Here is a 27,357-nt window from a genome sequence, read left to right as displayed (position 1 = left end):
GACTAGCAGGAGTTCAGGGTCTTGAACAGGGGGGGTCATCAACAATGCACATGATTGAATCAAGGGTTGCTGGTTGAAGGGCGGTACCTTTGGTCTGTACACCTCCCTGCTGCCCAGAGACTGAGGGCTAACCTCATCAGAGCCATAGATGAGTAACAGTTTTCTCTTGGAGGTATGAAGCCCTCGAGCTGGAGGGTATAATGAGTGACTACGACTATCTGTGTTTCTAGGTCAGCTGGGCCAATGACATCACAACATCCGCTGGCATCAGCCTTTACATCTTTGCCCTGTGTGTGTGTGTGTGTGTGTGTGTGTGTGTGTGTGTGTGTGTGTGTGTGTGTGTGTGTGTGTGTGTGTGTGTGTGTCTATGTATGTGTGCATATGTATATGCATGTATATTATACAACGTGACAGCACTGGGATGAACATCGGCATTGTTGTGTGTGTCAGACTATTTGTATGTGTTGTGTTTGCTACTGTGTGAAGCTATTCATGCATATTGGGGTTTTATGTGTTTGATATAGTCTGTGCATGCTGTATTGTTGGAATTGATGGGATGCGTTTGTGTGTGTACACGTGTGTGAAATGTGATTTTGTGTGCAACTTTTATGCTATTGGATGTGTATGTAGAAATATGAATCTGTGTGTACTTAATGTTGGGCATGGGGAAGCACATTTAGGTGTGTGTGTGTGTGTGTTTGGCTGAGTATGAGTGTGAGAGAGAAAGACACACACACATGCACACACACACACACACACACACACACACACACACACACACACACACACATTGGTGTTGGTCTGGTTATCATCATCCTCAGGCATGGATGTGTTCACTGTGACCTACATCATGCTTACACACACACACACACACACACACACACTTATCAACATGCCTTTCTATGCTTGCCATGTTGTGTCAGATGTCAAATATATACACACATAGGCATGTATGCACACACATGACTGAATGTACACATGCACATACACACTTCCTCTCTCTTGCCCTTGCTCTTGCTCCCTTTCTTGCTCTTTTTCTCTTACTCTGTCTCTTGGGAAATGCTGAATGTGATATTCCACCACAGAAAATGACAGTTATCCCCATTCACGATGTGTACTGTAGTGTGTGTATGTGTGTGTGTATATCACCACTGAATAGTCAACCACCCTGAATTAGCTGGCAGGGTAAAATGTCAACCTGTGATTGATCCCATAGCACCGTATACTGAAGTAAAAAATAGAACACTTGCAGACAAAATAAAGTTACATGTTTAATTAATTAAGTTTCCTTTATTAATCCCCTTGGGGAATTTCAGTTACTGCAAACTAACCCATCCCAGCTGTGCTCTGTGCAGCTAGGAGCAGTGGGCTGCCGCCTTCATGCTGCGCCCAGGGACCACGTCTAGTTCTTTTCCTATATCCTTGGTCAGGGGCACAGACAAGAGTATAAACCCTGACATGCATGTTTCTTTTGATGGTGGGGGAAACCGGAGCACCTGGAGAAAACCCACCGCAGACATCGAGAGAACATGCAAACTCCACACAGAGAACGACCTGGGATGACCCCCAAGGTTGGACAACCCCGGGGTTCGAACCCAGGGCCTTCTTGCTGTGAGGCGACAGTGCTAACCACTGGGCCACCGTGCCATCCAGTTTTTGCATTGCTCTATCTATCTATCTATCTATCTATCTATCTATCTATCTATCTATCTATCTATCTATCTATCTATCTATCTATCTATCTATCTATCTATCTATCTATCTATCTATCTATCTATCTATCTATCTAATCATCTCTCGCTGTAGCTCTCTGTCCCTCTCTCTTATATTTACCTTTTCACTAATTTGATCTAATTTCTTTCTTTCTGTCCAGTCAGCAGATAAGCAGAGAGCGCTGGAGGAGACTAAGAGTTACACCACCCAGTCCCTGGCCAGTGTGGCCTACCTCATCAACACCTTAGCTAACAACGTCCTTCAGATGCTGGACATCCAGGCCTCGCAGTTACGTCGTATGGAGAGCTCTGTCAATCACATATCACAGGTCAGTGGTTGGCAGATTGGGTAAAATAAACTTAATCATTCCCAGAATGTGAAAATATCTCAGTATGTTAAAATAAACCTGAAACTGACAAAGCTGATGATGAACTTGAATCTCACTCACCCTCCTCTTACATCCAAGCCAGATTTCTGGCTTGCATTGGTAAATGTCAACTTGTTGTAAATGATATAATCTTGCTCAAAACTCAAGTATAGGCCCAACTGTTACAATCACAGAGGTCTATAGAGCCTATACACCCAGTTTATATGGGTAGTTGCCCATTAATATGTGTACAACTATGTATACAAATTAATATGTGTACAGAAACATGTCTGCACACTGTGGAAACTGACCCTTCATTTGACCTTGCTCACCTGGTCCACCTGCGCTTCCTACTTGATCATTTGAAAATTATGATCACGGTTTAAAAAAAAACACCAAAAGGGAGCACGATACACATGTCAATATTCACATTTGAAAAAATGAGAGACATCTGAGAAACAGATGAAAGAGGAGGGGAGTTAACACATAATTATAATAGGTATACTTACAATTAAATTAAGTTCTCTTTCAAATCAAACATCCCAAGATATGAGTAGAAAGTATTGTTCTTGCAACTGCATTTATAACTTTTTTTTTCCTCGAATGTAGGTTAACCTTGTCATGTGATATACTACTTCAGTACAATTTAACAACAAATATTACTGGGATCACTACAGAAAATTGCAGATGAACTTTTAATATTCAGGAATTAACATTATAGACACTTCCACTGACTACTCCTGTTACAAATTGGCCACAATTTTGAACATTGACCATACACGGTCCAGCCATACGCATGCTAGGTTTTGACCTAGTTAATTTGGTTATTCAGACCAATCCAGTGGCAATTTTATTTGTATAGCTCAATATCACAAATTACAATTTGCCTCAGTGGGCTTTACAGCAATACAACATCCTGTCCTTAGATTCTTGCATCGGATAAGGAACAACTCCCTAAAAAAAAAAAAAAAACCTTCAACAATAGGAAGAAATCTCAGAAAGAGCAACAGAGGAGAGATCTCCCCCCCAAGATGGACAGACATGCAGTGGATGTTGTGCGTGCAGAATAGAACACAATTTACAGAATTGTAAGAGAATTTATTATAAGATAAATGAAGAATATGATGAGGAAGATGCCAAGCAGTGTCCAGATGCCACCGTAATAATTCCTTTACTGGTGTATGACTAGTTATAAGTCTGCTTGTACCAATTGGCTTGACAGAGGGACCGAGCTGGGAAGGCAATGCAGCAGGTTAGGGTGATGAAGGGTAGGGATGGAAATGTGCTGACAAGTGAGGAGGGTGTGTTGAGAAGGTGGAAGGAGTACTTTGAGGGGCTGATGAATGAAGAAAATGAGAGAGAAGGTTGGATGATGTGGTGATAGTGAATCAGGAAGTGCGGTTGATTAGCAAGGAGGAAGTGAGGGCAGCTATGAAGAGGATGAAGAGTGGAATGGTGGTTGGTCCAGATGACATACCTGTGAAGGCATGGAGTGTTTAGGAGAGATGGCAGTGGAGTTTTTAACTAGATTGTTTAACACAATCTTGGAAAGTGAGAGGATGCCTGAGGAGTGGAGAAGAAGCATACTGGTACCTATTTTCCAGAATAAGGGTGATATGCAGAGCTGTAGTAACTACAGAGGAATGAAGTTGATCAGCCACAGCATGAAGATATGGGAAAGAGTAATATAAGCTAGGTTAAGAGGAGAGGTGACGATTAGCGAGCAGCAGTATGGTTTCATGCCATGAAAGAGCACTACAGATGTGATGTTTGCTTTGAGATTGTTGATCGAGAAGTATAGAGAAGGCCAGAAAGAGTTACATTGTGTCTTTGTGGATTTAGAGAAAGCATACTACAGAATGCTGAGAGAGGAGGTGTGGTATTGTATGAGGATGTCAGGAGTGGCAGAGAAGTATGTAGGAGTGGTGCAGGATATGTCTGAGGGAAGTGTGACAATGGTGAGGTGTGCGGTTGGAATGACGGAAAGGTTCAAGGTGGAGGTGGCATTACATCAAGGATCGGCTCTGAGCCCTTTCTTTTTTGCAGTGGTGATGGAAAGGTTAATGGACGAGATCAGGCAGGAGTCTCTGTGGACTATGATGTTTCCAGATGACACTGAGATCTGTAGTGAGAGTAGGGTGCAGGTTGAGGAGAGCCTGGAGAGGTGGAGGTATGCACTGGAGAGAAGAGGAATGAAAGTCAGTAGGAGCAAGACAGAATACCTATATGTGCACGAGAGGGAGGACAGCAGAATGGTGAAGATGCAATTAGTAAAGGGGGCGAAGGTGGGTGAGTTTAAATACTTGGGGTCCACTGTTCAAAGTAACGGGGAGTGCGGAAGGGAGGTGAAGAAGAGAGTGCAGGCAGGGTGGAGTAGGTGGAGAAGAGTGTTGGGAGTGATTTGTGACAGAAGGGTACCAGCAAGAGTTAAAAGGGAAGGTTTTCAAGAGGTAGTGAAACCAGCTATGTTATATGGTTTGGAGATGGTGGGACTGATGAAAAGACAGGAGGCAGAGCTGGAGGTGGAAGAGTTGAAGATGCTAAGATTTTTGTTGGGAGTGATGAAGAAGGACAGATTAGGAACGAGTATATTAGGGGGACAGCTCAGGTTGGACGGTTTGGAGACAAAGCAAGAGAGGCAAGTTTGAAATGGTTTTGGACATGTGTGGAGGAGAGTTGCTGGGTATATTGGGATGGATATGGTTTATGGTTTAGGGAGGACATGCTACCTGCACTGGCATGACAGGAAGATGCAGAGGAGAGGAAGAGATTGAAATGGATGATCCGCTGTTGGCAACCCCTAACGGGAACAGCCTAAAGTAGTAGTAGTAGTAGTAGTAGTAGTAGTAGTAGTAGTAGTAGTAGTAGTAGTAATCTGCTTTCAGATATGCTCAATGTTGTCCTGATGGGCTAACAGAGGACATACAGTGTAGAATCCTAGTCTTTAGTGGTACTGAGAGGCCATGGTATCTCTGACAAGCTGTAGACTCACAGCCCATTTTTATAATGAATACAGTTAAACGCTGTAGCCTGAATAATGAGATGCTTTTTTACTGTGTTAAATCTGTTCTGCTCAGAGCAAATGGTTCTTTGTCACAGATGTTTGCATCCAAATTAGGCTAGTTTGTGATTGTACTACATAATTAGTGCATTATGTTCAGCAGGGCATGGTTACAGCTATTATATTGCCAGATTTTTTTGTGCAGTTCATATTTTTGCCTGGAACTACAATGATATATTATCCGTTTTAAAGAAAAATTGACGAGTTAAATGCAGTCAGCCAAACAAAATTGCCTGTAATTTGTAGTTAAAAACCTCAAATAGTCTACTTTTGAAACAAGCATTTTACAATGTATGGGTATTTTATGTACTGTACACTAGCAGCAAATACAACAATACAAACAAAGGACAAACCTGCACACAATACACCCACTGCTTCATGTGTCACACAACATACATTCATCCATACATTTATTATCCAGTAGGGATGATCTGAACGTCTAATTTCCCTGACGTTTAAACAGAATTTTAAACTTAGGCTAGTCAACTAGTCTAAAAGTAAGAAAACAGTCAAAATTGAGCATTATTTAATCTATAAGGTTAACTGTTATCTGAAAAAATATTGGGTATACTATAAGAGCCAGTTGAAAAGGTTAAAAGGACAGGAACACTGGGGGGGATAACATACCCACATATCTTTAATAAAATCCAGTCTTTAAATTTGTTCTCTCTCTCTCCCAATCTTTGTTGTATTTTTTTCCATACTTGGACCACTTTGGGCGTTATTTCAACAAAATGGCGCTACTACCAGGGTTGTTTCATAATTTGAATTATGTTGAGACAATGTTGTACTGTCACGCTGGGAGCAGGAATTGACTCAAATGCAGACAGTGGAGATAGGCAGGTCTAGAACAATGATTTGATAAAGCAAACAAACTCACAAAACAGGAACGTCGATACCGGCAGCAAGGAAGGCTCGAGACAAAATGTGAAGCATCTGGTTACCAAAGTTAACATAATGATCCGACAAAGAGTCAGGGCAACCCAGGGGAATATATAACTGCTGGAGAGCCAATCAGGTAAATGGGGTGAAAGTGAGCAAAGCAGGGACAGCAACAGAAATGGCAAGCCAATCAGGGAATGGGGAACAGGTGAGCCTTGGTGACCCAGACCACACAACCATGACAGCAGTCCTCTCCGTACCACATTTTTTAAAAATGTTTTTAATTGCTTAGCACATGATACCTTTATTAAGTATTAACTGCTCTCTTCAGGCAGGTATATTTCCTGCAGCACTTAAGACAGCTGTCATTAAACCACTTCTGAAGAAGCACAACCTTGATGTGACAACTATTGCCAACTACAGGCCCATCTCCAACTTACCATTCCTCAGCAAAATACTTGAAAAAACAGTTTATTCACAAATTAATAACTATTTAGTATCAAACAACCTTCTAGCCATTTATCAATCAGGTTCTTGATCTCACCATATCACAGAAACAGCACTTATCAAGGTTGAGAACGATCTGCATATGAACACGGAGTCTAAAGAAATATCTGTTCTTGTGCTCCTGGATCTCATTGCCGCCTTTGACACTGTTGATCATGACATTTTGCTAGAGATATTAGAAAAATGGGTCGGCATCTCTGGCTCAGTTCTCAACTGGTTTAGAACATACCTACAGGACAGGCAGTTCTTTGTGTCTGTTGGAGACTTTTCCTCGGACAACATGGGTAAAATGTGTGGGGTACACCAAGGTTCAATTCTTGGACCATTGCTGTTCAAACTGTATATGCTCCCACTCGCACATATTATTCAGAAACACAAAGTTAATTACCATAATTATGCAGATGATTCACAACTGTACATATCCCTATCTCCTGATGACCTAGAGCCCATACATTTCCTAACTCAGTGCATTGATGATATTAATGATGTTGGACAACTTTTTACAATTAAACAAAGACAAGACATAAATACTTATTTTTGGTGCAAAGACTCAGAGACAGGGAATTGCAGTTTATCTCAGCTTCTTGTCTCTGGAGTGCAAAAGTGAAGGTAGAAATCTCAGTGTAATCATAGACAGTGATCTGAATTTTAAGGGCAACATCAATCATCTCACAAGATCAGCCTTCTACCATCTTAAAAACATTTCAAAACTAAGGGGCTTTCTATCAAAATCAGACTTAGAATTCAATCCATGCATTTATAACAAGTAGACTAGACTACTGTAATGGACTATTCACCGGCCTCCCAAAATCAGTTGTGCGCCAACTACAGTTAATTCAAAATGCGGCAGCACATGTTCTCACCGGAACTAAAAAGTATGAGCACATTACACCTGTTCTTAGATCTCTGCATTGGCTCCCCATCAAAACTAGAATCGATTTTAAAATTCTGTTAATTGTATACAAATCGCTAAATGGCCTCGCACCACACTATATAAAAGATGCTAATTACTTACAAACCAGCAAGAACTCTCAGGTCTGATGGTAGTGGTCCTTTAACCTCGTGCTAGGTCTAGAGCAGGTGAAGCTGCATTTTCTATTTATGCCCCAAGTTGATGGACTGCCCTACCTGAGGACCTGAGAGAGGCCCCCACATTGGGTACATTTAAAAGTAGGTCAAAAACCTTACTTTTTAAAACAGCCTATGATGAAGTTCTTGGGGTGTGTGTGTGTGTGTGTGTTGCATATTTTGCTATTTTTATATATTCTGCTCCAATTGTAGTTACTTTTAATTAATCAGTTTTTATGGCACTTTTATTCATTTTACTTCCTCAGTTTTAAACTTGTCTATAATTTTATAAAATGTCTCTGTACCTTTATCTGATTTTATGCTTTTATAATGCTTTTTTCCCCCTTCTTTTCCCTGTAAAGCACTTTGAATGTCCTCTGTGATGATAATGTGCTATACAAATAAACTTGACTTGCCTTGCCTTACTAACCTTTTGCAAGATTATTCTTGAACCGAATGGGGAAAAAAATGTCAGTCAGCTTGGACATGCTAAAATGATTTGAGCATAACTGAGTGGAAGAGACGTTGGCCTGTGATAATACAAAGTTTTTAAAACAAATTTGGTCTTGAAGTGAGAGCTGAATTCATGGCCAAATACAGTGTAATAGTGAATTCTTTTGAGTGTAAGGCCTGTTTGTGTCAATACATGCTGGGAAGGCCACTGCTGACTTGAATGTTAAAAAGAAGCAGTTTTCATCACAATCCGAAAGAAAGAAACAGGGCTGTGTCATTCAGGGCATTATAACGTAACACTCTTTACACACACACATACACACACACACACACACACACACACACACACACACACACACATACACACACAAGATATTCGCAGCACCATCACACAAAAGATATTCGCAGCACCATCAAATGTCAATTCACTAACCCCATTCAGGTATAAATATATCGTATACCATTCTAATGAAAGGCTTTCTATTGGTTAATAAAAAGCTCTGTTGCTGTATGCTGTATGCTGTTGCTGTACAGTGGTATCCATTGCAGAATACCGTCAATGTCACAACTCAAGAATAGAAAAAAAAAGAAATCTGGATCGAAGTGCTGCTGTAAAAGGTAGGCTCCCTTTGATGGCTTCATCTGTAGTGTTAAGGTTCCATGCTTAGGTTCCACGCTACACTGCTTGGCACTGATATACCTGGACCTGAACAGTTGTTAAAAAAACAAAACAACAACATATGTATGATATCCTGTTCTCAGGGTCGTGGGGATGCTAGAGCCTACAGAGCAGGATAAGTGGTTCGGATAATGGACGGATGGATATGTATGATATAAATCCAATTATACCTTGTAGAAATGTCTGTGCATTGGCATACATACAAGACTAACGCACATACAAAAAAATAAAATAACAGAAGCCTCTTTTTCATGCTCAGTCTCTTATCAAAAATCATTTTCAACTGTGAGCCAAATTCATAGGATTATTAAAATATTCTCTCTCACTCTCCCTCCATTTTTTTTTTGTTGCTCTTTCTCTATGATTTCAGACTGTTGACATACACAAGGAGAAAGTGGCGAGGCGGGAGATTGGCATTCTGACAACCAATAAGAACACTTCCCGCTCACATAAAATCATCGCTCCAGCAAATCCAGAACGGCCAGTGCGCTACATCAGGAAGCCTATAGACTACAGTGTCCTGGATGACATTGGACATGGAGTTAAGGTAATGAAAATAGCCATTATAATTTCCAAATAATGAGTAATTCTTATAACTGTAACAATTAATAGTTCAATTTCTGTAAATAAAGTTCTTCCCAAACTGGAACTTAAATACATTGAAAACAAATTGTAAATTAAATGACATGATTGTCAACAAGCATAATTAAAATGTGTCAAAAAATAAAGAAAACTTGACACACATTAAATACTGACAACAATAAAAACTATTGGACATACTTTAATTATAGCAAAACAAGTTATCAGTGTTATTGCTAATACTCTACTGTTATTGATATTGATATTCTAATACTATTTCAGTAATCTACTAATAATAAATAGGAAAAGGGAAAAAAGACATTGTTAATAGCAACGCTACAAAGTTGAGAGACTAGAAACAGCAGGTGAATGATGAGGACAAATGGATTGTTACAATAGTAAATACAGCCAGTGGCCACTCTTTCAAGGATGAGGATGTGCACATCCTTGATAGGGAGGAATGCTGGTTTGAACGGGGAGTCAAGAATGACCATCCCTGAACCGGGGGGGGGGGGGTCCTAAGAGTACACCTGTTGCCATCTTACAATGCTGTGATTGCAACCATTTCCCAATCTTTTGTGAATAGTACATATGGCCATTGAAACTCTCGTTAATGGTCATGGCAATTTGCATATGAATCTGCTCGTTTTCGGTTGTTAAGCCACTGTATTGTTTATAAGGGTGAGGATACCTGCAGTCAGTTGAGACTGAAGAGGTCACTTAAGATGAGTGATGAAACGTTTCTCCCTCAATAAACATGTCCAGATGAACTGATTAAATGTTCTTTGTGTCCTGCTCTCTCCCCTTTCTGTACTTGTCACATACAGGCATGATACAATGAGAAGGCATGCTTATTGTCAATAAAACTAATCCCATTCAATTTAGGTCGTTTTTCTGTTTAAGAGCGAAGATTTTAAGACGCTGTTCTTTGTACATAGACCTGCAAGAAAAAATGCCTCCACACGCTGGGTGGGCTTTGGAAGGCTTTGGGGTTTGGGTGTCAGAAATTCATGCGCAACGCATCCTGGCACATGTAGGCACTGCTGGCATGGCTCCGTGACCAGGACAACTCGGATTTCTTTGTCAATATAGCACGCACTGATGAATTGACTGCTTGAATTGACTATATTTGCACTCAACACTGATCGGACAGCCACGTAAAAACCGCGGAAATTTCCCTTTAACCATTTCCTTTTCAGTTGAGAGTATATCTCAGTTGTTCCTCACCCCCGTTCCATGCCATTAAATTGTACGTATGTGACGCAGGGGTTTTCTACCTGGAAGTTATTGTAAACAAATGTTGTGATTGGGTCTATAGATGTGAAGCACAACTGCTGTGACTTTGTTGTGAACAGAATATCATAGGGGATCATTGTCTTAAATTTATAAGTGGAAGTAGGCCTAGTACTGACTGCACATTTTCAGTTTGGTAGCACATCTCACATATATCCTCACTGAACACTTAACATTGACACTGTAAAATAGATGCTTTTGGACTGGTTTAGCAGAGCTCAAATCAACTAAAAACATGATTCAGACAAGCAAGCTGACAATCCAGAAATGTGATGCTGATGTAGTGATGCTTCTGTTGGACAGACAGTTGATATTACCATAGAAAGGTGTTGTAATCTAGTTTGATAAAGTTTGTGATACGTCAGACTGCCTGCATTAGCTTTGGCCCAGGAATCCCATTTTTACAAGGGTGGGAAAATAAGCGACAATGGCTGCTACACCTTGTTTGTGGTCCAAGAAAATCAGTCGCGGTAGGTCTGTTTTTCAGTTTCCTACATCAAATGATATCGAAACACTGTTCTGTTGTAATATTGATGTTATGCTCGCGCACCAGAACCTGACCCGTGTGGCGAAACCCAAGACAGACAGACACGAGATGACTTCTAAGTCTACAAAGGGGGGTTTTATTGTGGGAGGGAAATGTATGGTGAAAAAAGGCGTTCTGTTAGTGGGATGTGTGAATAAACTATGTGTGGTGTCCCGTTGTTTGCGTGTATAACTATGTGTGAGTGTTTTTAGCCAATGTGTGGTGCGGTATGTAAATGACCAGGAGGTGTTGAAGAAATGTGCGTGCACCTGGCGAGAAAGTCCAGTCCGTGATCCAAGAGGGGTTGTCCGAGAAAGTCCAGGTCCGAGATCCGGGAAGTCGAGTCCGAAAGGAGGGGTCCAGGTAGAGGGACAAGGGGGGAGATCGCAGGAGAGGTCCGGGGAGAAACGTGAAGGTCGCTGGGGACGAGGGAGACGCGGGGAGCCGTGGAAATCGCGGAGGGAGAGTCTTGGGAGGAAACAGAGACACGAAGATAAGACACTGGGGAATAAACAGAATGCAAGGAACGCTGGAGGGCTTGTCAGAACTTTACCGCAGGGTTCAGTACGTCGAAGCACTGAGAGACGTTCTGGGAGGCTTCTTGTAGAAGGCTGCCTGATTGCCACAGGTGTGCCTGATGGATGATGGCAAACACCTGGTGCAGTGCAGCGCTCGTCTCAGAGCGCGAGCCGAGCGCTCGGATGTTTCCGGCACGTCCGAGCTGGGGGAGTGGCTTGAACGTGCCGGGGAGGCAGCTCGGGGCGGTGTAACCACAACAATTGATTGCTTGTCCAACAGGACTACTACATCATCATCACATTTCAAATGGATGAAATGACTTATTAAAGCGGAAAAGTCACAGATTACACCTCTATATTATACATAGCCTCCTGCCAGGCCAATCAATCAAGCTCCATTCGAGACTGTGATCATGCTGTGTTGAATAGACACATCGTCCCTGTCATCACCTCTATTTTTTTTTATTTCACTCATCTTCTTATGCGTTTTATAAATTAACTTTATAATTTTGTTGTAGGCCAAGAATGAGATCTATCTGAACAATCTGCCAAGTCTAATCCTGCCAACTGCAGGGTCACTTGGCTGTCGTTCTGATTCTGATTTTGCAAAATGGCTCAATAATTTCTGCATGTACTATGTTCACTGTGCGTGTTTGTGTGGGTGTATGTGTGCGTGTTTGCTGGCGTGTATTTGTGTGTGAGAGAGAAGGAGGAGGCGGGGAGACTAAGAGATACTAAACATGTGCAATATTCTGCCGGATGAAAGATGCTCCAGTTTAAGTCGAGCAGCATTTATGATCTATGGTTGTGGTCACAGTTTCTGTTTTGTTTTGTTTTTTGTTTTGTTTTTTTCCAAATGTGGCATGTGATTTATTCAAGTCTTTCCTTTTAGAGCTAGTTTAAGGGCTAGCTGTTGTATAGTGCTGAATAATGCATTGCACGGCTGCGGGGTTGTACGCCGTCTCTGTGTCTAACGCTCTCTGTCTCTCTCTCTCTCGCTCTCTCTCATTATTTCTCAATAAGCATCTCTCTCTTCCTCTCTTTCTTTGTCTGACCTGTCTTCCTCTTCATTTATATCACTGTCCATTTCTCAGTCTCTCCTTCTGTTTTTGTCTCTTCCTCTACCCCTTGCTGCCTTTCTCTTACCATTTTGCAGTGCCTCTCCCTTGTCTCAATCCCTCTGTCATCCTCACTTATTTTTCTCATTCTTTTTCCATCTCTCTCTCTTTTTCTCGTTCTCTCTAGTGTCTCTGTGTTGTTCTAATGGCTGATGTTGATTGCCTGTGTAGCTGCACTCACACTAACCTCTTGATACCTTCCTTCTCTCCTCTCTTGCTTTTTGTTCACATGCTAAGTGGCTGTTGAGGTTCAAGGTAAGGGCACAGAATACCACGTCCTCTAAAGCTCTGTACTGTGCGGACGGGTCTAATGGTAGAGCGCAGAACCCGCACCAAAATAAAAAGGTTTACGAGAGGAAAGGACACGGATGCATGTAAAGCAGTTGATTATAAAATCGGGGCTAATAAAAGCAACCTTATGCAGGTAAAGAAACAAATAAATGTTAGGCTAACACCTCAAGGGTCTGCTTCAGCGTACCAGCGTTTTCTACACAGAGAAAAGCTGGAGTTAGACGCTGGAGGTAGAGTATGTAGATACCCGATGGTAGCGCTTCGAGCAGGAAACTAATTTATTTTGCTAAATGTTGGCTGGCCAATCCAACAACTCTCGTGCCGCTTTCCCCAGTTTGCCAGCCAAATAGAAGCCATTCCCAGCGTTGATGATTTGCTATGCTTACTGAAGTGCCTGGTAGATATGACAGATCCCCTTAACGCACCCCGTTATTACCTTTCAAGTGAACAGAGTCGTGTTCTTGAAGTTCTAACCCCGAGAAAACCTTTACTAAAATTCACAAAAGCAAAGGTAAAGGTTTAGTGGATTATTCTCATTATAAGTAGCTGGTGAACTGTTGTTTGAAATATTTGAACCAACTGTCTCTGTGTGTGTGTGTGTGTGTGTGTGTGTGTGCGTGTGTGTGTGTGTGCGTGCATGTGTGTGCGTCTCACAGGTGAATGGCCAGCAAAATATGAAGCTAGGAGGGGGCCTTTCCCGGTCCAACCCCCCCACCCAGAAGCCCCCAAGCCCCCCCAGGGCAGGCAAGGGGATCTTGGGGTATGTACCATGTCTCTGATTAACATTCAAACTGTCACGTCTTATGTCACACATACTCTATCATACATCACACAATCTATATCTACAGTTTGTGTCTCTTCCTTCTATGGCTCACATTCTGGCCAACATTCACCTTAGCGCCATTTTCTGAGGTTTTGGTTCTCTGTTTTCATGGTGTTGTACTGTATTTCTTAGGTTTATGTGTCTGTCATCCTTTGTTTATGTCTACTGAATGTCCAAGTGTTGAGTCGTCTGTCAGTACGGTATGTTTTAAGTGCTCGGTGTTCGTTGTTTGTTCATTGTCTGCAGTGAGGAAGCACGTAGGTGAATTCCCTCATTGATGAAAAGCCATAGATTTCCCCCAATAGAAAAAGTGTATTTAAGACAGTGTTTTTTGGTCAGATTTATACAAATATCCTGCCATGTTATACATTTTCCATGCTCACTTTTTTGCTGGCACGGTGTCAAGTGTTCAGGCGTCGCTGGTGGGAAATCATGATCTGTCTTTAATGATGTCTCTATCAAAAAGTGGGGGTCGTGTTCCTTATTTTAACGAGTAAGCCCCCGTCCATAGGGTTAGTGGTTGTGTCAGGAAGGGCATCCGACGTAAAATTTCACCAAATCAGTATGCGGATTGTCAAGACCATACCAGATCGGTCAAGGCCCGGGTTAACAACGGCTGCCATTGGTGCTGTGCCCTCACATGGTATCAGTGGAAACTATGAAATCTGCTGTGGCAATCCCCGAAAAAAAAGGGAAGCTGAAAGAAGAAGGAAGAATTGCTAGCAATGCTAACTAAGCAGTTTCAGACAACCTGAGCCCCCCGCCAAATGACCCTGTTTGGTGAGGGTAAAAAAAGACAGACTAAAACTGAAGTGCTGGTACAAGTGAGGTCCAGTCCAGTTAATGTTTTGGGAAGAGTGGACCGAATATCATGTTCTTCATTTAGCATCACCTTGATCCACATTCACACTGATGAAACAGCCTTGGACTCATTCCTAGATGGTGCCCAAGACAATCACATTCTTCTGTCTTTAGCCTCCGACGGCAGTAAAATCTTCATGTGTGGTAGAGAACTTTTCTTTCACTCTACCCACCTACAGTCTTCCAACACGCACATACACACACACTGTGTGATCTGCGTGTCGAAATGGTTTACGTTAAGATGTAGCATTGTGTGTGTGTGTGTGTGTGTGTGTGTGTGTGTGTGTGTGTGTGTGTGTGTGTGTGGAGGGAGATATTTTATCTCTTCTGGAAGGACTGAGTGTCCTGGAGCTCCCTTTCTACAGCTTGGACCCAGAGGGGTGATGTCTCACACACATACACACACACACACACACACACACACACACACACACACACACACACACACACACACACACACACACACACACACACACACACACACACACAGACAATGCATATAACGTGTACATATGTGGACAAATGAAAGCATGAACATACATAGAGAGACCACTTTCACACCAATGTACCGTACACAGAGAACACATGCACAAACCCACTGAAACACAACGTGCTCAGAGGGATAACGTCATGAATTGTGAATGCCTGTTTCGTTACCCCATTGCTCTCTAAGATCTAGGTCACCCAGCTCTCTCGCTCTCTCGCTCTCTCTCGCTCGGAGATGTTCTGCAGTAAGCCATACATATTCAGTGTAGTGCAGGTAACGTCACTGCGGTGCAATGTAAGCACCCTCGTAATGTATTATGATTTGGCTTCAAATTTCATATGGCTAAAGAAAATAACATTTCTAATTGGGGAATATGTAAAGTTGGACAAAAAACCCAGAAGTGGTCAGAGAACCTATCATTCAGTCACGTTCAATCCCCAGTCAACAAACAGTTAGCTGCCCTGCTGAAGTTCTTGAGCAAGGCACAGAATCATTACTAAGTCCAGGGACTTAGTACTAACTCTGTTTAGCTGATCCTGTTCCCTGACCTCCCTGTGGAGGGGGACAAGAGAGAAGAAACATATCCAACTGGGATCTACAATATGGTGGCGAGGTTTTGTCTGTTATTGAAATGATTGAAAATGTCCATCCTCACTTGGTCGTCTACTACTACTACTACTACTAGTACTACTACTACTACTACTACTACTACTACTACTTTCGGCTGCTCCTGTTAGGGTTCACCACAGCGGATCATCCGTTTCGGTCTCGCACTGTAGATCTCTGTTGATAGTCAACTTGAAGGCCCTTTATTATCAGTGATTGGATGTTGGGGAAAAAATACTTGAGCAGAAGCCTGTCAATCCGAATGAAATCATTTCCAATTCCTCCTGCTTCATTCACACACTCATACAAATATTCACACACGGAGGCTGCTCAGCAGCATCACAGTCCTCCTCCTTCAGCCTCCAGCTGCTCCAGTAGAGCAGCTTAGTGGCCAAATGCCTTGATAAAGGGCACGTCGGCAGTAAATGTTGAGGCAATTACTATTCCAAATCCATTGCACTTGTTCCTGCCTTGATTTCTGAGTTGGATTCAATGATGATGTTGGTGAGTGTGAAGTATAAGCCCAAGCCACTCACATACACAAACATGCTTTCACAGACCTTTCACAGACACAACATGAGCTCCTCTTTCGTCCATTAATCACTGACCACTTATCCAAGAGCCTAGCATGCTTGTTTATGTGTGCCTGCTTGCATGGTGTATGTGTCTGTTGGTGTACATATATGTGTGTGCATGTGCCTGTTTTTGACCTTGTACATTTGCATGCCTTTGCAGCCAAGAAGACAGGTTTGGTACAGCCAGCTGGCTCTGGTTTTATTGGCTGAACACCTTGGTTCCCATATTGGCTGTTCCTTCCTGCATCCTGCCTCCTTATGCAGTACCCGCTGATCAGCAGGCTGTTTCAGTATACACACATGTAGGTGGTCGGGCTGACAATTTGTTAACCATCACCGTTATATTGACATTTTCAGGATGCTAATCTGTTTTCTAAATATTAGAACAATGCTAAGCAAGAAATTAGTAGAGGGAAAACAAAAGTACCAACAGTCCTGTGCAGGGGGAGTGACCGGCAAATTAACCAGTCACAGACGAGATAAATGAGTAAAGACATGCCAACAATGAAACTCAGTGTAGTAAGATGGCAGCATGATGAACAATTCACGCAGCGTTTTTTTAATTGTTCACCGCATTCTATGGAAAACCACACAGTTTGTGTGGACGCTACTTCTGCTAGGACTGTGTGTAAACATTGTTGTGTTGCTGGTTAGCTCAGTAGGTAAGAACCCCGGTTGGGACGAATCTCCGGTAGGAGTCCGTGGCTTAGACTCCTAAAGCCCTACAAGCCAACTACCTCTCAGATGTGCGTCGCTTTGGATAAAAGCGTCTGATAGATGAAATAGTAAATTACTTTAAAGGTGGGTTCTAATCTGAATTACCGTGGAGGTGGAGCATTAAATGGAGATACATACGTATATGCTATTGTAACGTGCATGGAAGTAGCCACGCTGGCTGGCGGGTCTGCTGACCCTTTAGTCGAGCGGTTAGCGATCGATGTCTCCTGCGGTGCGGGCGATACGGGTTCGCCTCCCGGCCGCGGCAGTTTCTGTGGTTGCGTGGCCACCTCGAATTTGCTACATGTTGGCGGCGGTGGGATGGTGAGACCGTGAGCGCCATCAGGAAGCATATGCGCCCAGAGGCGTGAAGAACCTGATATGCTTAAGCGCGGGGACGCGCTTCCCGAAGGAGGAGGTTAATGTAACGTGCATGGATAAGTAGACACGCTGCCCGCTGGCTTGCGGATCTGACCCTTTAGCCGAGCGGTTAGCGATGTCTCCTGCGGTGTGGGCGATACGGGTTCGCTTCCCGGCCGCGGCAGTTTCTGTGGTTGCCTGGCCCCCTCGAATTCGCTACAATATGTAATTCTCCGAAGGACAAGTGCAGAGCACAATTGACCAGACTATGATCATTTTAATCTGAACCTAGGAACTATGGCAGACTTGTACAACATGTAAAGATTGGTGGAAGTATTGTTGATTGCTGTAGGGATTGTGTGTGTACCAAACAAAAACTGTGTACATTAAATAGCATGTTTAGTGCTGGTGGTGATTGCTAATGTAGGAAGCAGTATGCGGGTGTTTCACACTCACAATATGCAGCTTGTAGCAGTATACACGGCTACAGTATTATTGATATTCTCGTTATAAATCTTGGAGCACCACCTACTTTTGTAGGAACTTGATGAACCAAATTAATCAGTTTCAGATCTGATGTTGTAAATTCTCGATTGCAGGAATTTCTATCTTTGCTTCACAAACACACAGACAATGACCTTCAATGTAGAGACATGTATTAATTGCTAAGTGTCTACCAACAATAGAACAAAGAGTAAATGAATAAATAGAAAATCAGAATGAAATAGGTAAATGAAATAAGGACAGTTTGGTGATAGTATCAGAGGGTATGTGATCTTGAGAAATACCAGAGAAGGCGAGGCAGTAGAAAAGGGGGGTAAAATCTTTCTAAGGCTAAAGAAAAGGAAGATTTTAGATTACTACCCAACATCAACTTTTATCAAAGGCAGCAGATGTGAATTTAGCCTACATTAGATGACGCATCAAAGCAGCGATGGTCCGGTTCAGCCATAATAACATGCACCCTGGTTCTGCTGCATGGCAGAAGCTAAGCAAGTGTGGGCTTGGCTATTACTTGGATGGGAGACCTCCCAGGAAAATGAGTTGCTGCTGGAAGTGGTGTTGGTGGGGCAGTCTTCTCTCTGGCTCTAATAAAAGCAACACAAATACCAATGTCCCAGTGCTGTAGGGGAGGCTGTCCTTCGGATGAGACATTAAACCGAGGTCTTGTGTCACTGTGGTCATTAAAGATCCCATGGCACTAATCACAAAGAGTAGGGGGTCCCCCAGGTGTCCCGGTGAAATTCCCAACATGGCTCTCTCTGTCACTTGTGGCCGGTCTTTTGCTGATATCTCGCTATGTGTTGTGTGTAGCATTCCATGGGCAGGAACTGCCTGGATTCTTTAACAGTCAGACGTTGCTAAGCGATTTGATCTTTGCTGCACTGGTCCATCTGGTCACCAGTCAATTCTTAGCCGGATAGTAATCTGCTACACTGAATTTAACTGATCCGACTCGGTAGAAATAATCTGAAAGTAAATTCGTTGGCCGGATGATAAAACTTCCAAAATTAATCACAGACGAGGTTTTCCTTGTGATATAAGATTAATCAGGGCAGCACAGTGGCGCAGTAGTTAGCGCAGTCGCCTTACAGCAAGAAGGTTCTGGGTTCGAGCCCTGGGGTAGTCCAACCTTGGGGGTCATCCTGGGTTGGCCTCTGTGTTTGCGAGTTCTCCCCATGTCTGTGTGGGTTTCCTGCGGGGGCTCTGGTTTCCGTCCACAATCCAAAGACATGCAGGTCAGGTGAATCGGCCATACTAAATTGCCCCTAGGTATGTGTGTGTGTGTGTGTGTGTGTGTGTGTGTGTGTGGGTGTGTGTGTGTGGGTGTGTGTATGTCGGCCCTGTGTGATGGCCTGGTGGCCTGTCCAGGGTGTCTCCCCGCCTGCCGCACAATGACTGCTGGGATAGGCTCCGGCATCCCCGCGACCCTGAGAGCAGCATAAGCGGTTCAGATAATGGATGAATGTATAAGATTAATCACAGCTAGTTGCAGCGATAACAGAACTGACCTTTGTTTCAAAAATAAGATTGATACACATGCAGCTTGGCGAAGGAAAAACACAAAAATACTAGGTATAAAAGAAAATTAGGAAACGGCTTTTAAGAAAAACTTAAAAATGGAAAAGACTCAAGACAAAAAAAAACTGTTTAGAAAGGAGAAGATTAAGATTCTTAAGAGCCGTAAGAGGCGTGAACAAGTCAAGAGATTTAAACACTGTGAACTTAACTTGAACTTGAAGAAGAAATGTGTGAACTGCACGTGAACTCAAAATTTAAAAAAACGAAGAAGGCCACTTTATTTTTGTCATTGTACAGCTTACAATGAAATTGGTCGTCTGCATTTAGCCCATCCTATTGTATAGGAGCAGTGGGCAGCTGCAGCGCCTGGGGACCAACTCCAGTTCTTCTCTCCATTGCCTTGCTCAGGGGCACAGACAGGAGTATTAACCTCAACATGCATGTCTTTTTGATGGTGGGAGGAAACCGGAGCACCCGGAGGAAACCCACGCAGACACGGGGAGAACATGCAAACTCCACACAGAAAGGACCTGGGACAGCCGGAGGTTTGAATCCAGGACCTTCTTGCTGTGAGGCAGCAGTGCTAACCACTGGGCCACCATGCCGTGGCCATTCATTGAATTCATTCATTGAATTCACCGTGCCATGTTTTGAAGAAGAAGAAAAGAACAAAGGCCGATTCACTTTTTCTACCTGACCGGGCCATTTCAGAGGTGATCTGGAAAGTATGTTACAGTGTATTGCATAAAACACCAAGAGAACATATTATTAAGCAGTAATCATCCTATCACACTGAATATTCATCCAAAACGATATTCCCAACTAACTAAACCAGTGAGATGAGTTCCTATACTGTTCCTATACAGAAGTTTACTAACAACTCATCAATTATAATCGATGAGTTGTTGGTTAACTTCTGATATGATACGATAACATCATCAATCCATTACCTTATCCACCTATCCTGCTCAGGGTCACGGGGATGCTGGAGCCTATCCCAGCAGTCATAGGGTAGCAGGTGGGGAGACACCCTGGACAGGCTGCCAGTCCATCACAGCGCCGACACATTCACACCTAGGGGCAATCTAGTATGGCCGAGTCACCTGAGCTACATGTCTTTGGACTGTGAGATGAAACTGGAGCAACCGGAAGAAACCCATGCGGAGAACATACAAACTCCACACAGAGGACGACCCCCAAGGTTGGACTACCCTGGGGCTCGAACCCAGGACCTTCTTGCTGTGGGGCCATCTCACTAACCACTGCGCCACTATGCCGTGCTAATATTGTCATATGATAAAAATATTCTCTTATATGAGATGACTAAAGAATAACATAAATACAGTAAAATGAAAAAGAAAATATTAACAGAATATAGTTTGATGAGAAAGACTTAACTACCAATGGTCACTAAATGGCAGTATAGTTACGTGACAGGAATGCACTTAAAACCTTAAATTAATATCTCAGTCAGTTGCGGGTTATTTGAGTTAGATCATCCATCCATTATCCAAACCTCTTATCCAAATCGGGGTCGCGGGGATGCTGAAACCTATCCCAGCAGTCATTGGCGGCAGGCGGGGAGACACCCTGGACAGGCTGCCAGTCTATCACAGGGCCGACACATTCACACCTAGGGGCAATTTAGTATGGCCGATTCACCTGACCTACATGTCTTTGGACTGTGGGAGGAAACCGGAGCACCCGGAGGAGAACATGGGTGCTGTGGAGGAGGAGGAGAACATGCAAACACACAAGCAACACACAATGCAACAAACACACAATCATGCACTCACAGCAAGAAGGTCCTGGGTTCGAGCCCCAGGGTTGTCCAGCCTTGGGGGTCATCCCAGGTTGTCCTCTGTGCAAGGCTGGATTACGGACCGGGCGAGTGCCCCGGGGCCCTGGACCACGAGGGGCCCCAAAAGGTCAGGGGTATTATGTTCGCGTATAGTAGAGATCCCCAATCATACCCTACAAGGGACGTTTGTTCCAACCCTGTGTCGTGACGCAGGGCCCAAGCTAGTCTCTACTGATGCGGGGGCCCCAAGCTACAGTCTACTGATGCAGGGCCCCAAGCTACAAAGTCTTTATTGATGTGGGGGCCCCAAGCTACAGTCTACTGATGCAGGGCCCCGAGCTACAAAGTCTTTATTGATGTGGGGGCCCCGAACTACAGTCTACTGATGCAGGGCCCGAAGCTACAAAGTCTTTATTGATGCGGGGGCCCCAAGCTACAGTCTACTGATGTAGGGCCCCAAGCTACAAAGTCTCTATTGATGCGGGGCCCCAAGCTACAGTCTCTATTGATTTCTGCATTGATGCAAGTGACCTGAAATAATTGGACTCAAGTAATTCACATTATATGAGTGACTTAACTGTGTAGTATCACCATAACATTATCATACTTTCACAGTCTGTGACATAGACGGTATAAGAAACCTGGAGTCGAACTGCATGCCTTTTTTGGTTGCTAGGGACTCGTTTGAAGCAGAGCCATAGGTATTACAAATATAAACAAACTAAATATGTCGGGGTTGGTTTCTAAATATATCACAATGCCGGTTTGAAGCGTTTACGCCTTATGTTTACATTGTAGCAATTAAGAGTGCAACATGTGCCTCGTGTTTACATTGTAGCGTTGGAAGTGCAACAAAGTCTGACATAGTGCAAACCCGATGCTTATGATCAAATTCATTGTTTCATTGTCTATAGTTAAACAAATGTGCTAGCTAGAATGCCCATACTGAAAAATAATTAAACAGATAGTTTTACTAAAATATGCCCATATTTCACTGAATTATTTGCTCTGGAACAAACATTTATTTCCTGTTGGTAAGCTGCTGTAAGTGGGAAGAAGGCTTCACAATATGTTGGCGATGCTGTGAGCTGCTATTCTCGTCTCTGTTTGTTTTGTGATTCAAAATTGTGTTGTACTTTGTAGTCGCCATCCGAACCCCATGCAGATTGGCATAGCGTTGACTACCATGCTGGGTATTTGCATTAGTTTTACATTTAGTATTGTTTGCATATCCTATTTGATGGGGCGGGGCAATGGACGTGCGTGCTCCGGGGCCCCCTGGTGGGTTAATCCGGCCATGCCTCTGTGTGGAGTTTGAGTTAGATCATTGCTCATGAAATTGTCTGCTGAGTAATACTGGCTGGATGGCTAAATAGTTAATTCATATTAATTCAGACACCTACAGAGACAAGGAGAGTTACTGTTTATGACTGAAGATAAGTTACCAGCATTTGGCCCAGTATAGAGAGATTTGGGTATGTGTGAGTGTGTGTCCATGTGTGTGAACAGGGACAGAGAGAGGTTTTGAGATTTAAATTGACCCACTCAACTCATTGTCCTGTTTCACCATAATCTGAAGGCGAGAGTATCTCTTTTACCGTGGAGATGAGATAAAATCTTCTTCCTGTGATCAACTGTGATGATAACCTGGAAAGGTCGTCAGGTGGTCCCATCTCTTGCCGTGAATCTGGTACCCATATCAAAAGCAGGGTGGTTCCTGGTGAGCTTCCGTCTGCGATAGCCTGGGGAGGGTCGTTGGTCTCTGTTGTCTTGTGGTGGGCTGCTAATCGTGACAAAGACAGGGAGCCTCTCACCTGGTTGGTGTCAACTGGTACCCCAGAGAGACAGAGACAGACACGGAGTCCTCGCTACATGTTGTATTACACATTCCTAACTGGATGGGACGCGAGTGTCCGACTGTTGCGTTGCATCGGACCCTCTCTGTCCACATGGAAACCGTCATGTAAACAAACCACATACTTATAAATGGGGCTCGCGATCAGACTGGAGACGTTCCTCGTCCATGACACAGGGCTTTCCAACGGGCACGACATTCAGTTAGGACACAGTGTTTAATACTACGTACCATCATTAGGATTTGCATTGCTTGCTATTAGGATTGTTAGTTAAGCCAACAGAATATCACCCTTTAAATTACTTCTTAAAACTTTTTTTAGGATTATGGTTCATGTGATGTCTTAGTCAGCTTTTTTGATATTGTACCTATCGTTTAATCTTGTGGGGTTTACTTGTTTTTTTGGATGTTATCGATGTGATGCTTGCTTTTTAACTGTAGAGACATGCTCTTTTAAACTCTTCCAAGTGCCACATAAAAAGTAAAACATTAAACATTAAAACTTTAAAAAAGTAAAACATAAAAATTTGCAAAAAAGGACTGGTAAAATGAAATGATTGATGTTTATGTTACTCTTGTTACCATAACAGATTTGGCGTTACTTCCAGATAGGGAGAGAACGCTGGCATGGGGCATTGGGACGTGACCCAAGTGGACAAGGTCCATCTCAGCAGTGGGGTGGATCCATGCTAGAGGCTAAATCCTCCTGCCATTCTGTCATTGCCTGTGTGTGAACTCACACACACACACACACACACACACACACACACACACACACACACACACACACACACACACACACACACACACACACACACACACACACACACACACACACACACACACACACACACACAGGCATACTCATTCAGACACACACAGACAGAAATGTACTACACATGCACTGGTTCTTTATTTGTGTCTCTATCAAACAAACGCCTCTGTATAAATTGTTCTCTCTCCTACCTCACTTTGTTTGAAGTGACTGTGACTGAACAGGCTATTAATGTAATTTTTGTGTTTTTGCTCTGTTGTAGATGTGTTACCGGGGTTCTGAGTTCACATGGTCAGATTTCTCTGACATTTGGATTCTGTTTTGAAAAAAAATCCATTTTGAATGAACTGAATTTAACTCAGTCCTATGATTTATGTCATAGCATGATTTTGGTTGGGGTATCCTAATATGTGGCCACGTTTTTTTTTTATAAATGTGATTCTCTTGGAAGGCACGCGACCTTAAACCCTAACCTCCACTTTCAAGAGCGCTCTTGGTTCAGGCTCAAACGGAGGACTTGGACAGGAGCATATTGGAGACAGTGTGCCCTCTAGTGGTGCCTATCATCAGTAACCTAAACCCATACCCTGAATCAAAAGTTATTACAAATTAATTGAGGCTGCAATCCTGAATGCCTCCATATTTGTATAAAGTACTGAAAGCTACTGTGATATTTGCTGTGATGTTTGAATAACCCAAATCCCCGAGATTTGAATTTGAAATTAAACAGTCGCCAGCGCTGTCGCGTCAGTATCCTAGCATCTGTTGGTATAACAACGTCACTTCTTCAAACTTGCCATCACCTGTCTTATTGTTCCACGTTTGGCAGCTGTTGTGAGGGTATAAAACACTACACGCCTTGTAATTTTTCCAGTACAAGTCCTACGAGAGAGTAACAATCAAAAGAAGCAAATGTAACAGTGGTTTTGATTAATATTGTAGCGAATTCGGGGGACAACGCAACCACAGGAACTGCCGCGGCCGGGAAGCGAACCCGTATCGCCCGCACCGCAGGAGACATCGTTAACCGCTCGACTGAAGGGTCAGACCCGCCCGCCAGCGGCCAGCGTGTCTTCTTATCCATGCACGTTACAATATATTCGTGGATTAGTTATTGCCCTAAATATGCGAGTGATAGAAAATATCCAAAATAACTTTTGTTTGCAGGTAAATCTTCAGTATTGTTGCTTGACTTGTACCACCGTTTCATATACAAAGCACTTTAGCTGCAAAAGGACCGAGTCTTTAGAGCTGAACTTGACCTGAACTATACTGTAACGTGCATGGATAAGTAGACACGCTGGCCGCTGGCTGGCGGGTCTGACCCTTGGGTCTGACCCTTTAGTCGAGCGGTTAGCGATGTCTCCTGCGGTGCGGGCGATACGGGTTCGCTTCCCGGCTGCGGCAGTTCCTGTGGTTGCGTTGTCCCCCCAATTCGCTACAATACCTTTACTTCTTCCTTTTCCTTAAAGCATTCAGCATTAGTACTCCCCTTACATGACACTGGCATGTCTATATAGTTGACCGCATAACCCCAAATTGGAAATTTCACCTTTAGATCGAAGCTTCACCCCTTCGTAGAAGCTCTCACCACAATACAGAGTGAAAACATGCGACAACTTGATGTTTACCTTACCCTTAACTGTTACCCTGCATGTACGTTTAACCCCTGTCTCACACAGGAAGTACTCTACCTACAGTACACTGGTGGGGATGCGTAATGGCTTCAACAGAGGCAATGTTGTGTCCCTTAAACCCTAACCTTACCCCTATCTGAATCCTTACCTTTTGCATGTACAGGAAGAACTCCCCATACAGGACACTGGAGCCAGTGCGCCCTCCTGTGGTGCCCAACGACTATGTACCCAGCCCCACCAGAAACAACATGGCCGCTGGCCAACAGCTGAGCCCTGCTCGCACTGCCACACTCAACCACAGGCCCCGAACATACAGGTACCAGGGACCAGGTGTACAGATGTCTACCAACCACCATGTTAACCACATGCTCTGTCCAAGCGGGATTAGAGCCCTGATAGTCCATCACAAAATCTTAGTTTTTAAAGACGTATCCAACTCTTAACTTAATATTTTGAAATGTGCCCCTATACAGTGCACTTATAAATTCTATTTGTCTAGTTTGGGGTACCTTGCCACAGATTTCAACACAACACATGTAACATGGTAGAAGCAACACACACACACACACACACACACACAGATGAAAGATGGGGAAAAAAGATAAAATCATTGTAATGATGTCACTTTATGAAGAAATGTATTTTGCATCCATCCTTTCTTCTCTCGCTATTCTTTCCATTTTTAAGGGCTTTGCTTCATTTTGGACATTTTTTTCCCCCACTTGATCTGATTCAGTGTTGTGTAGTGGTTACTCATAGGGAAATATTTTGGACACAAATGAGCAAATTTTTCTGAAAAAGCCAATAAAACCAAGCAACAAAAACAATTTTGGTCAGAGTAAAAAAAAAAGCAGCGAAGAGTTCATGGTAATTTTAACTGTAAAATTTCAACTGCTGGGAGGAGCTGATTCTGAGTTGAGTACATATATTTTTTATTTATCTGTGGTCATCTTACCCGGGTTGTTGCTTCTGGTTTCATGACATTGGAACTTTTGGAGGCACAGATCAAACTTGACTAGACATTTAACAAAATTCTGGGGAATTTGCTGTCAAAATATTGACTAGGGGCAGCATGGCTCAGGAGGTAGAACGGGTCGTCCAATAATCGGGAGGTCGCTGGTTCGAACCCTGGCTCCTACAGAGAGTGTGCTGAAGCGTCCTTGAGCAAGACACTGAACCCATAACTGCTCTTGATGAGGAGGTTGGCACCTTGCGTGGCAGCCACCACCGTGTATGAATGGGTGTGTGAATGGGTGAATTTGAGGCAACCATTGTAAAGCACTTTGAGTGGTTGGTAGACTAGAAAAGTGCCATATATATAAAATGCAGTCTAATTATCAGCTTGCCTCTGGCTTCATGCGTCAGCTCAGCATCACCTAGCTCTTCTGTTCCTTGTCATCTTCATCTCTGAAAACTGTCTGTCTCCAGTGTCCCCTGTGGTTTTCTCAAGCAGTCGTGCTCTGTGGGAGTTTTGAGTTCTGGTCTCAAACTTGAGTCTAATGCTAAAACTTAATTTTATACTTTAGTACAATCAAGCATCACAATAAAACATCAGGTTCACACTTCTTTATGTACTGTAGGAAATTTTGGACTACTATATGGTTTTTAAGGTTCTCTGTGCTCTCTGTTAGTGGTGGTAGGGTTTTTACTGTGGCAGAGCACCACTGTTGAATGAACACAGAGGAAACAAAGCGCTCGCTCTCCTCAAGAGTCATTTTCTTATCCTCTCTCTCCTTAACAGTACTTTGTGTCTGTCTAACTCTCTCGCTCCTGAGCAGCATCT

The 27,357-nt window shown here is 43.2% G+C and overlaps 1 protein-coding gene across 1 annotated transcript in view; it reads left to right on the top strand.

Annotated features, from left to right (window-relative positions):
* Nucleotides 1-27,357, top strand: part of LOC130121066 (abl interactor 2-like) — a 55,752-nt gene that overhangs the window by 24,710 nt on the left and 3,685 nt on the right. Inside the window, exons 2-6 of the mRNA XM_056289902.1 lie at nucleotides 1,874-2,041; nucleotides 9,101-9,277; nucleotides 13,002-13,019; nucleotides 13,712-13,815; nucleotides 25,738-25,890. Coding sequence (XP_056145877.1) covers nucleotides 1,874-2,041; nucleotides 9,101-9,277; nucleotides 13,002-13,019; nucleotides 13,712-13,815; nucleotides 25,738-25,890 — 620 coding nt within the window. The remainder of the gene's footprint in view (nucleotides 1-1,873; nucleotides 2,042-9,100; nucleotides 9,278-13,001; nucleotides 13,020-13,711; nucleotides 13,816-25,737; nucleotides 25,891-27,357) is intronic.

This window comes from Lampris incognitus, chromosome 11 (assembly GCF_029633865.1).
Source record: "Lampris incognitus isolate fLamInc1 chromosome 11, fLamInc1.hap2, whole genome shotgun sequence".
Taxonomy (NCBI): Eukaryota; Metazoa; Chordata; class Actinopteri; order Lampriformes; family Lampridae; genus Lampris; species Lampris incognitus.
Note: the sequence above shows the minus strand (reverse complement) of the source record. Positions and strands in the feature narration are given on the sequence as shown.